Here is a 12,936-nt window from a genome sequence, read left to right as displayed (position 1 = left end):
AATAATTGGTTTATTCTGTATTTTAAAAAAACTAAGTTCCTTTCTTCTTACCTTTGTAACACAGGAGAAGAAAATCTCTTGGCAATTTTACGACGAAGATGGTGGAAATATATGATCCTGGGACTCGTAGACTTGGAAGCCAATTACCTGGTGGTTAAGGCTTACCAATACACAACTCTGACCAGTATCCAGGTACTGAGGATTCTTCCTTTCTCAACTGCCTCAATTTCTACATAGTTTATTTCCAGTCTACTTACTCTTTGGAATCTGAATATTATTCTGTAAGTTTTCCAGCAAGAGGGAGACTGGTTGTCTGAAATTAACTTGGGCTTCATTTCCATGTCATTAATTTTTCTTACTTCAAGCATAATTGGAACTCTTTGTTCTGAATACACCACAATAATCATTGACAGTGCAGAAAAATAATTTGTAGTTTTGAATGCTGCAAACTAATCCTGTGTCAGCAGGAGAATTATTAGTAAGGATAAAAATAAATCTATTTTTATCACACTTGACTTTTTAGAATGTTAATAGACTTTGATTAAGTAAGCAAGCTGCTTAATAATCTTTTCTTTTGGGTCTTTTAAATATGTAGAATTTGTTTCTTGAAGGGACAGAATTTTTTCTAACGGGATAGAATGAGATTCCTAAAATATACATGAAAATAGCTATATTTCTCTTTCTTTCTATCTCCCTCTTTCTCTCATATGCTTACATATGAATGATCTGTCTCTCACTACAAGTGCTCCATAATATCTCTAGGTTTTATACACATATATACATACACTAAAATTTTTATTAATATTTTGTCACTTTTTTCCTATTACTTGGAACATTACTACATCTCCTATTCACTGAACACCTAGTCATTTCAGTGTCCTTTGTAATGTTCAGTATGCTTTGAAATATTAAGAAAACCCAACTGAAAATTGCCTTTAATGATAAAGACATAAATCGATTCCTTTATCTGAAACATTTAAATAAAGAACAGTCATAGATATTGGTCAGATGTCTTAATGATATCTGTGAAATTCTATTTCTTCTCATTTTTTCCTTATCTGTTCCTTCTGCTTGGTTTATCCGGAAGCCTCCTTTCATGGTCATAAAATGGCTGCCAGCACACACTGGAGATCCATGATTCTTCCTTTATGATTAATGAGAGACAGAAAGATCTTTTGCCCACAGCTCTTGAGCAGAAGTCCAGAGTACCATTTTGATTGGAGAATGCAGCTTTAGTCAGAGAGCAAAATGACTAGGGCAATGTTGTGAGCTAACTGGCTTAGACCTAAACTCTCTCAACCAATACAGGATAAGATTTCTCTCATTTCCTCAGAGAAATGTTTCCTGAGAGGAGTAGTACTGACATTTTTAGTAGAACAGTACCCAATCCTAAAGTCAGAATGCAATTGAGCCCACCCAATGATGTATCTATCACCCAGTGAGGATTGCATGAGGCAAAAGAACACAAGACAATCAACAGCAGTGTCCTTACACCTAGTTTAGCGCTCACCTTATCTCCATCTCCCTCTATCCTGTGTCCTATAATACATTGTTTTTAGTTCCATTTCTATAGTCTCTTATAAAAGAATGATATTTACATATTCACATCTACCCCACTAAACTGTCAGCTCTTTCACAGCAAAGATATTATCTATTTTACCTTTGGATCTCTAGTCCCCATTAGAAAACATAGCACATACTAGATTATAAATGTTTTTAAAGAGGTTAATTAAATTGAATCAACTGCCAGTATTTGGGGGCACCGGAATTCCCAGCAGTTCTCTCCCTGAATTTAGAGGTTCCTAGAATATCTCTACAGGTACAGACACACAGAAAAAGAATGTTGACTTCATTAAGAACTGGGCTTATTAGCCCAGAATAAAAAATTATATATGGACTCAGGGGGAAATAAGATTTAATTTCCCTCTCTGGAAATATATTTGAGGGACTTATTAATTTCTTTCTTTTTTTCTATTTTGTATTGGAAAATCACAACTAGTTGTTGGTTTCTTAACTTCATTTTTGTTTTCCAAAATATTTTCATGAGTTTTTTTTATCCTCTGAGCCTCATTAATTTGACTTACATTATAAAGCATTATAGCTACCTTTCTCAAATTAGCTTTGTGATACCAGTTTAATGCCACATTTTAGGGGGAAAAAGTTTAATTGTATCATAAGAAAATAAAAATTCTGGCAAAATAGCAGTTGGCTTTCATTGCAATTTACTGAGCAAAGAAGAAGGGTAGGTAAAAACAGTAACAAAAACAAGTCAAATCTAGTAGTTTCAAAATCATTTTTGCTACTTACAAGTACACCTACTGCCTACTAAAAAATAATAAATGCACAGAAGGTGTTTGCTCTGGAAATATCATCAGCATTATTGGTAAGAAATTTGATTCTGTTTACCCATTGCAAATTGGTAAAACTAACAAGGTCTTATAATAATGATTTTTGTTGTTTCTATAACTATTCATTGAGCATATTATATGCCTGATTCCTATTAATCCATAAATAAAATACTAAGCATTTAAGAAATGTACTAGTTAGTACAGATGATGTCATGCACAATGAACTAGCCCTGACCCTCCAGGATTTACAAACAAGCAACAGGAAGAAGAGGCACACTTTAATGGTGGTAGCATCAAATAGAACAAAAAAAAACAGATGTCCAAGTGCTACAATTTTCAAAAGAGACAGATGATGGTTATTCTCAAAGTCAAGCAAGCATCCATTCTAATGGGTCTGTGAGATTGAATAAAATGTCTCTGGACCAAATGTCTGCATAACCTTTCACCAGGAACATGACAGAAGCTTGGGAGAGCAAACCCAAGGACTATTTTTAAGAACTATCATTTCTATTTGATTCATATAATCACTTAAAACAATTACTGAATTCTTTTGTGTTCAAGGGGAGGGCTGGGAAGGTGGCTCAGTGGTACAGCGCTTGCCTTGCATGCTTGAGGCCCTGGGTTCAATTCCTCAGCACCACATAAGCAAAAAGAAAAAAGCCAGAAGTGGCACTGTGGCTCAAGTGGTAGAACACTAGCCTTGAGCTGAAGAGCTGAGGGACAGCGCCCAGGCCCCAAAAAAATCATCTTCGATAGGTGGATGCAAGTGGTTCATGCCTAGTCCTAGCTACTCGGGAGAGGCTAAGGTCTGAAATTCTAGATTTGAAGCCAGCCTGGACAGGAAAGTCTGTAGCACTCATAAAATGCCAGAAGTAAACCTTTGGCTCAAGTTGTAGAGTCTAGCCTTTAAGGACAGCTCCCTAGGCCCTGAGTTCAAGCTCCAGGACCAGCACACCCTCCACTCCTACGCCCACCGCACACAATCACCATTGATGCATGAGGTTTGAGAGGAAAAGTGAGACACTTTTTTTTTTTTTGGGTCCGCTCGTGGGGCCTGAACTCTGGGCCTGGGCGCTGTCCCTCAGCTCTTCAGCTGCTAGCACTCTAGCACTTGAGCCACATCGCCACTTCTGGCTTTTTTCTAATGTGGTGCTGAGGAATCAAACCCAGGGCCTCGAGCATGCAAGGCAAGTGCTCTACCACTGAGCCACCTTCCCAGCGAAAAGTGTATTTTGAAATTATTATAAACTTATAGGAAATTTCAAAAAAACATATAGGATTCTTTGGACCCTTACATAGCTTTTCCCAACAGTGGCATATTCTTTTGAGTATTATGTCAAATCTAGAATATTGATATTATACAAAGTCATTAACAAACTATAGACCTTAGTAAGTTTTCATCTTTTTTTAAACCACCACCTCTGTATGTGTGTTGATGCAGTTTGATCTTATCTATAGGCTCATGTACCACAATCAGAATTGTCTTATTATTATAAAAGAACTCCTTCCTGCTACCTCAGTGTGAAGTCACAGTCTTACCCTGTCTCTGTCAGTTGACAACCTCTAGTCTGTTCTCCAACTATACTATACTATATAGAATCACATAGTACTTAACCTTTTGAGATTGGCTCTTTTTTGTGGTAAAAATAGTCTCCCTAAGTCCATCTAAACAGCTGTACGTTTATTAGTTTGCTCCTTTTCCGTGTTATGTAGTATACTTTGGTATGGATACACTAGAATCTGCTTAATCTTTCACCTGTTGAGGATATATGGATTGTTTGCAGCTTTCGGCTTTTACAAAAGAAGCTGCAATAAATATTTATGTGCAATGCATCAACCAAAGTGTTCATTTCTCTGGGATAAATGCTCCAAAGTTCAATTGCTAGGTTATGTGGTAGGTACATATTTAAATTTAGCAATTGTCAGACTAATTTCCAGTGTGGTTGTATTATTTTTACATTCTTACCAGTAGTTTAGTTATTCCTTAATGTCCACGATATTTGGAGTTATACTTTTATTTCAGCCATTTTAAAGGTCATGTAGTAATATTGTGTTACATACAATGTGAATTTCTCTAATAATCAATAATGTTGAACTTTGAGGAGAGATTTAAACTTTGACTTTATAATCAGAAGCTAGAGGAAGTTAACAGTGACAAAAAAAGGTACCTTCTATGTAGGAAAAACTAAAGATGATAAAATAGAGGCACTGAAGAAATCCAGCTGTTTTCTTTTATCAGAAAGTAAAAAAGAGAGAAACGCCTTCATGTTGGATTTATAAGGATTTTATTCTAAAGACACATTTGTGGGTTTTTATCTCTTGACTTGCAAAGAATGAATAGGTTGTGGCTGTGTGACTTTGAGACAGATTAGTGATGACATTTGGATACATTTAAACAGCAAGGCTATTTTTATAACTGTGCTATATGAACCATTTCAGTAGAAATACTGTCTTTATGACTTTTTGCCCAAAGATGAATCATCTTTTTTCAGCCATGCAGTCCTGAAATGTGAACAGATGAGGCCAGTGTGTTGCTGTGAAATAAGAAAGCAGGTCTCTTCAAACATGAGTGCTTAGTAATTAAAACTCACACTGAAATTGTTTTCCAGTACTCTTGCTAACTACCCTCAGGGATCTGTACCTCTGACACTAAATCCCTGTCACACAGTACGTATTTCAGAACTTTGTACATTCTTTAAACAACTTCTATTAGGCCTAAAGAACAAGAGAGTGATCTCTTCAGTCCTGATTGTTTTCCTTTCTGCTTCTCTCCTCTCTGACTTGTGCATATTGGAACAAGTACTAGCCACTCCAATATGCAGTGTGATCCCCACCCTGAGACTAATTCTACAAGGCATGAAGAACAGATACATACTACAGTTTGTCTCATCACTTCCCAGAACACTCAAGTCTTTCTGAGTCTACTTCTTTTGAATTGTTAATAGGCTGTGCTCATTCCTTAAAATGTTCTGTAGACCTTCCCTGAGAGAGCTTTCCTTGAGCTAGATCCCAGGTACAATCTGCAAGGTCATAGAAAGCAAGGGGAACAGAACTCTCCCTTCTTGCTCCCACCCACTGTAACCATCACGTTTGCAGTACAGAAAATCCTGAGCTTGATACTGCCTGTTCCCTTCCTCATCTCTACTTTCCTTATGGAAACATCACTTCCTACCTTATGTGATCATTTTTTTGTTCATATAGTTCCTCCCCCCTGTGAGTACAGAAAGCCTTTGAAGGTAGGATTTGGGAACTTGATACACAATGAACACTGAATAAATTTCTGATCCTTGAATAAATGCAGAAGTAATTTATTTGTTATATCACTGCATCAAGTACATGATACTTTATCAAATATATGGATAAATACATGAGTAAAGGCTTGCTATAGGCAAGGCCTACAAATTGCCTCTAGTAGGTTAATAATCAGAAAGTTCATTATTCATATGGTCAACTGTATGAGACACTATACATTTTAAATATGCTACTAAGCTCTAAGGACAAATAGATGAAGAAAATCATTCACTATCCCAGCTCTGAGGAAGCTCAAGTGTACGTGTAAGCAGATATAGATTCGTCTGTGCAACACTTACACATTTAAATTAACTGCACTTTCTTTATATTCTGGAATAAATCTAATCCTACTGAACCTTCTCCCAGATACTCTGTAGGGCAAAACATCAGTAGATGGGAAAAAGGACAAAGGATTCAGTGTATAACTAGCCAATTTCTCCAGTTTAAACACTGACTTTGGATAGTCCAGTGACTTTTGGAAGAAATGCTTAGTCTCTTAGACATCTCATTCTCCATATGTATTCCAGAAATGGTCCAGGAATGTCTTAAGGGTTTGCTAGCCCTTGTAACCTCATTTTGGTCCACTGTAGGGCAGCTGGTTGGGAGCTGGCACACTTACCGCATTGGATGTAGAATGCTGTGTCTGGTGCTCTGCTAGCTTCTCTTTCTCCCTCCACCCCAGCATGGACTCTCTCTCTTTGTTGACTCCTCATCCTTGATTGATGCTGTGGACTTCCAGATATCTGGTCAGTGAATGAATCTGGTCCTCAACCATAATAGTTCCTGATACATGGACATTTCTTTTACTTGTCCCAGCCTGCCTCTCTTTGCAGAGAACTTGGACTTCTTCCTTTTTTATTTTTAGTGCTATAATGACCCTAGTGTAACTATTTTCTAATATTTTTATTATCTTTAAGTAGTTGAACATAGGAGTTACCATTCAACAAAGCAGTTTATGAATAGAGTGGATTGTGATCCATGACCCTCCTTTCAGTATCCTCACCTATCCCTCCCAATATCCCTTTCCCTCACTTTTCTTGTTTTTGTAGGACATGCATTGAATACTTTTTGCCACTTAACAAAGCAATTTATATATACCTGTGTCCCCATCAACATTTCATCCCTCTTAGACTTACCCATTCTGACTTCAGTGCAAAAGAGGGTGCTTCTGGCCACTTTAACACTTGTTTCTCTTCCCTCAGTTTTCTCTCTTCTTGCAGCCCCTGGGGAGTAGGGACAGCACTTCCCCCCCCTCTTCCTCTCTGACAGGGACTTCCTGGGTGTTACCCTCCTCCTTTCAGGGACACCAGGCCTCCTAGCTCAGGCTCTAGGGAGGAAGTGGCAATCTCTTACATTCTGGAAGACACTCTCATATCGCAGTATTAGAGTCTCTTCTCTCCATTCTAGATCCTTCCTTACTGAACCAATCGATAAAGTCAGTTATGTGTTTTAAAGCTCGTCACACATCTGATCTCTTTTTCTTCATCACTTAGTTTGCAGGTAAATGGCTGGTATAGAGTATGATGTAATGAAGAAATCACATTTCCAAAGTTTTGTTCGTATTTTGCTGGAAGACAGATCTGTAAGCAAATTATAATGCAGAATGGAACAGGATGAAATGGAGCTATACACAAAATGCCACAGGATTACAGAGGAGAGGTGACAGTCTTTGCATGACAGGGAAGACTCCAGAGATGACATTTGAGCTGGATCTCTAAACTTGGGTTTTATTGACAACATGAATCTGATGGTAAAAACAGGATCCTGGTGATTTTCAGCTCCAATGGTGCCAGAGAGACAAGTTATAAATAAGTGATATGCCCTTATATGTTTATTCTCTCTCTCTCTCTGTCAGCATTGGTATTTCTACCTATAATTGAGGATACAATTCTTCCTCCTTATGTGATTGTAGTATGAAAACAATACTTGTTTGATGGCCTACATTTCTCCACCATCCCTAAGGTTAAAATAATGCCACCACCGATAATAGTCTCTATTGTTTTGATCCTGCTACCAGCTCCTAATATAGTCTCTAATTCCCTCCTCAGGTCAAGCTCCTCTGTCCTTTCTACAAGTAGATATCTCCACAGTGCCCCCATGCATATTTCAGTTGTCTGTTTGGCTTATGACAAGTCAGTCATGTTGGGAGACTCATGACCGTGGTAGAAACTCTAACGGAATACATGCTTAATAAATACTAGTTCCTTCTACTCAAACACTATTCACTCCATGAATTCTCTCTATCCATCCATTTAGGGAAACAATAAAGAACACACATTTTACCTAACTATCCAATTTTCTGTACTCTAATTTGGAGGCTGCAAATCAAAAGGAGCCATGGATTTCACAGTTTCATGTAAAGTGGTTTGTATAAAAGCACTTACTCAAGATACAAGAGAAAGTTAGGAAACCCACATTCCAATTTGTTTTGCCACTGATTGATTACTGTATTAGCTCAGGTGAAACCACTTGCCAGTTGATAGAGGTGAAATCTTGTAAAGATTAATGAGATTGCTCCCAGGTATGGAGAAAATTCTTCCAATCTTCTCTGTTTTGCAATAAGAACATCATAGAGAATTGTGTAAGTAACGTCAGTTATATCTTATTTGAAATCTTTTTCTTTTTCTTTTTTTGGCTTGTCTTGGGGCCGGAACTCTGGGCCTGAGCACTGTCCCTCAGCTCTTTCGCTCAAGGCTGGTGTTCTACCACTTGAGCCACAGCACCACTTCCAGCTTTTTTCTGCTTCTCTGGTGCTGAGGAATCGAACCCTGAGTCTCATACATGCAAGGCAATTACTCTACAACTGAGCCACCTTCCCAGCCCCTGAAATCATCTTTTAATATGGCCAGGAGCCAAAACACACACACACACACACACACACACACACACACACACACACACACACACACACTGCCTTGACTGCAGTGAACATTTTTGTATAACTAATAATTCATACTTAATTCCTTAGGTCTTTTGTCCAGTACTGCCTTTGTGGAAAGTGAAACACTCTTGTAGCCACACCACTGTTTTTGCTTTAAATTCTTAGAGCTAGTGGCCAAATTGCTTAGTGTAACGTGTCTGGTAAATAAGGGTGGACAGGATTCAGGAGGCCCAACCTAGATTACCCCATGTCTGTTTACCCAGATTAATCTGTGACCTTCAACTACATTAGAACTTAGATGTATGTGCTTCCTGAAAAGCATAGATGGAAAATTGGGAGTGGACAACAGTACAAAATGAGCAGTTTAAATTAATGTTTTATTCATTTAAGTAAGAAAGTGCAAATAGGTTTAGTGAGAGTGTGTGTGTATATGCATATGTGTATCTGTGTCTGTGTTTCCATGTATCTGTATGTGGTATTTGAGAAAAATGGAGCGATAGAGAAATAAAAGGAAGAAAGAGAAGACATGGTGTTCAAACACAAAAAGTTTCCTAATGGCCAAGTAAATAAAAAATGTTTAGCTTGCTCTGAGCTTTTGATCAAGACTAGCACTCTACCACTTGAGCCACCGGTGCCACTTCCAGCTTTTTCTAAGTGGTCTGTTGGAGATAAGTCTCATGGATTTTCTTTCCTGGGCTGCCTTCAAACCACGATCCTCAGATGTTAGCCTCTTGAGTATCTAGGATTACAAGTGCAAGCCACCAGCACCTGGCTTAAGTAATTTTTTTGAGAACTCTTTTGTAGAAAGCTAAAATCTTGCTTTTATTTCAAGTTATCCTGACTTTTTCCCAGAAAAATTCCATAAATTGCATAATTTAATAATCTCATAGTTTTTTAAATTTTCTGTTTGTTTTTGCCAGGTAATCACTTCTGATTCTTTTTCTAAACATTTATTAGCTTACATTATTTATTTGATTTCATGTTTACATTTCCACATGTATTTACAATAAATCAAGTGACTCTCACCCTTCTATTACTCTCCCTTTCCCCTTCCTCAAAACAATTTCAACAGGTTTCGTGACCTATTTTCTTAGCTGCAAACTATACTCCCTGATTCTTGAGACACGGAAAATTAGAAATTAGATATGTAGGAGAAAAACCAAAGATTTTTCTATGTTGAATACAGAGTTGAGGATTTTTAAAGCCCATAATCTTTTGGATCACCTTAAAAAATAATATGTCCTATAAACTTTACACAGCAAAAAAGATAATAGGCTTGAAAGATCTTGTGTGTAATGAATGCCTTCTGTTATTAGGCAACATGATGAAAGAATTAAGAAATAAACAATTTCTGCATGATTTCACTTGATACATCTTTTTATGAAAAAACTCTCTTTACATTTTAACTAAAAACTGTGCTTGGAGTATTAACAACATTTCACTATCTAAGACAGAACCAAAGTAATTTCATCAACACAGCAAAAATATATAGATGTAAATCCATAGCATCCTTTTATATTTTCTTTTACTATTATTCACGCATTCGATTCTGGCTACCATTGTGCAAAATATTTTAGAACTTTTCTCTTGAAATCTCCTTCGAAACCAGTTTTAAGTCATGTAAGCTTCTTTATGATCTATCCTGTGTATTTATTTATATATTAATTTTTGGATCTAGAGAGGGATTATATCACTTAATCCTGCATTTGGGATCTTTCCAAAAAATAAAACCTGGCCTCAAAAAACGATCAACTGCATCTATAAATAAATGCTCAGAAGACAATTTCCAAGAGTTCTAAGTGGTTTTGAATGATCTTAGCTTCATTAAAATACAACCATGACCTTCCAGAGTGACTATCTTGAATGACAATATTGTTTGGATGAATGAATTCCAATATATTACAGAAGATTAGGTATGCAAACACTTGCACACCCAGCTATATAAGTGGCAATTTTCTTCCTCCTTTAAAAAAAAACTCATTATTTTCAAAGCATACCTTTCATTATGCGTGAACATAGCTTCAGGAGTAGGTAGAGTAATGGTCCTCCAAAAATATGCCTGTCCTAATCCCTGTAATGTGCAAACGTGTCACTTTAACAGACAAGAAGGGTACTATAGAGGTGATTAGATTACTGATGTTGAGACATGGAGATTACCTGGATTACTTGCATCACCCCAATGTGATCACAAAATTTCTTTGATGAGACAGATAAAGAAGAAAACATGACTGACCATGGAAGCTGAGTTCGGAGACTCAAAGGCAGTGGTTACAAGCCAAGGAGTGCAGGCAGACTGTGGAAACAGACAAGACTAGGAAGGGATCTTCTGCAAAAGCCTGCAGGAAGGAGCACAGACCTGCCAACACTTGAATTCAGGGACTCCTGACATTCAGCTTAGTAACATAAATGTGTACTGTTGTAAGCAGTGAGTTTGTGATCATTTATTACAATAGCAATTTTAAAAACCTGATAGAGTTGAAGACCATATTTAAATCTGTTCAATCTCCCTGCGGAAAGGGTGGAAGAACTGTTCTCACCACTTCATAGGTTAAAACCCTTTCCTGACCATCCAGTGTGATGGGATGTTAGTGCCTTTGGGGAAGTGGTTAGGTCATGAAGGTGGAGCCTTTACAAAAGGGATAAAAGAGACCTCTTCTGACCTTCCTGGTCTTTCTACCATATGGGAACATGGCAAAGCAAGCATGTGTGAGTCAGGGAGTGGGCCCTTACTTGATATCACACCTGCTGGTGAGTTGATTTCATACTTCCAGCCGCCTAACTGTACAAAACAAATCTCTGCTGCTTATAAACCACCCAATCTATGGTATTTTATTATAGCAGCCTGAATGGACTAAGACCCTACCCCACCAACAGATTTCAAGGTGCCTTATACCCAATAAACATGGCTGGCAAGAGGTGGTTTCTCTTGCCCATCTATGTTTTTCTGTGGTTTTGAGGAGAGGATCCTGCCTGAAGCTGTTCCTTCTTCATAATTAAAGATCTTAATTCCCTCAGCACTGCTTAGACAGGCTCCTTGGGGTGCTGTCTGCTGTGCACAGATAAAGCATTCTTATGCCTTAACTACTTCCATTGACAGAAGTGCTCTTTTTTAGTTGAGCACTGCACAAAATCCACCTATACTAAATAGCTAAAGTAGGAGAGAGTCCTTGCACCTAAAGAAGAAAAACAGATGTTGCCTGTCTCCCTGGACAATGCATTTGGGGCCATGTGGTTGCTCATGAATCAGTAAAGGCCTGAGAATTGCTTTAAGAGGGAAGGTTACCATCTTAATGCTGCTGAGAGTTTTAGAAACCCAGGCAATAAGAATTCAAAGAACCATCAGCCTTGAGAAGATAACAGGAATTATTTTTGTCTCTCATCCTATACTTGTCTCCTTTATATCTTCTGAATTGGGGCCATTTCCAACTGAAGAGCTCTTGAACAGGAAGACAGAATGTGATCTAGCATCTCCTGAGGCCATTAGGCATGAGAGCTGTGAGTAGATTAGGAGCTGTGACACCATCTGGGCCAGCGAGTGACCAGAATGACCACAGGAAGAAGGAATCGCACAGGGAGCTCACCTTTAGTTCCTTGTGGCAGAACTCATTTCTATAAGTGGCTCCATGCCATTCCAGTTTCCTCAATGAAGCCAATCTTCCCCAGTAGTTCAGAAAAAATAGAAATTATTCACTGTTTCATTAGGTATTCATTCATTCAACCATCTTCTATCTTCCATGCAGCACACTAAGCACCTCATGACTTTGCTCACATATTACCATTTCAGGGAGCTCGTCCCTGCTAGCCTGGTTAAAAATCACAATCTCCTGCCTCTCCTCTGTTTTCTTTTTCTCCATAACCCTTGTCATCATTGACACACCATATATTTTACTCTGTCTTTTCCTAAGTGTGAATACAACCTTAAAAGGTCTGGAAATTTTTTTTTTATTAACTGTTTGCTGTTCTTCCTAAGATAGTGCCTAACGCATAGTAGGTACTCCACGTAAGCATTATGCTCACCTTTGGTCCTCAGCTCCACCTAGACCTGAGCTCCTCCCTGGAGTTCCTGCCATACAGCTGGCCCCTCCCTCTCTCTGCCCAGACCCTCCTGAGCTCCCATCTACCTCACTTCCGACCCCCAGACCCTGCTGCTGCTACCTGGAGAGTGAAGGCTGCCATGTGCTCCCTCTCTGGAGAAATATGGCTCCTCTAATAAACCTTATGATAATCTTTCTCCTGTGCCTGCCTGCCTCTGAGTACTTCCCTGGAATGGATGTGATGGATCCTTTTACTCCATAAATATCTTTGCACAAATTAATAAAAGATGTGCATGGGCCTGACAACATGCTAGCTAGGAGATAAAACTGAGTATACTAGTTCTAAAGGAAGATGATTTTTTTTTTTTGCATAAGTGCACAT

The 12,936-nt window shown here is 38.2% G+C and overlaps 1 protein-coding gene across 1 annotated transcript in view; it reads left to right on the top strand.

Annotated features, from left to right (window-relative positions):
* Slc35f1 (solute carrier family 35, member F1) overlaps window positions 1–12,936 on the top strand; it is a 141,470-nt gene that overhangs the window by 77,964 nt on the left and 50,570 nt on the right. Inside the window, exon 2 of the mRNA XM_013032814.1 lies at window positions 65–192. Within this exon, the coding sequence (XP_012888268.1) occupies window positions 65–192 (128 nt within the window). The remainder of the gene's footprint in view (window positions 1–64; window positions 193–12,936) is intronic.

This window comes from Dipodomys ordii, unplaced genomic scaffold (assembly GCF_000151885.1).
Source record: "Dipodomys ordii isolate 6190 unplaced genomic scaffold, Dord_2.0 Scaffold157, whole genome shotgun sequence".
Taxonomy (NCBI): domain Eukaryota; kingdom Metazoa; phylum Chordata; class Mammalia; order Rodentia; family Heteromyidae; genus Dipodomys; species Dipodomys ordii.
Note: the sequence above shows the minus strand (reverse complement) of the source record. Positions and strands in the feature narration are given on the sequence as shown.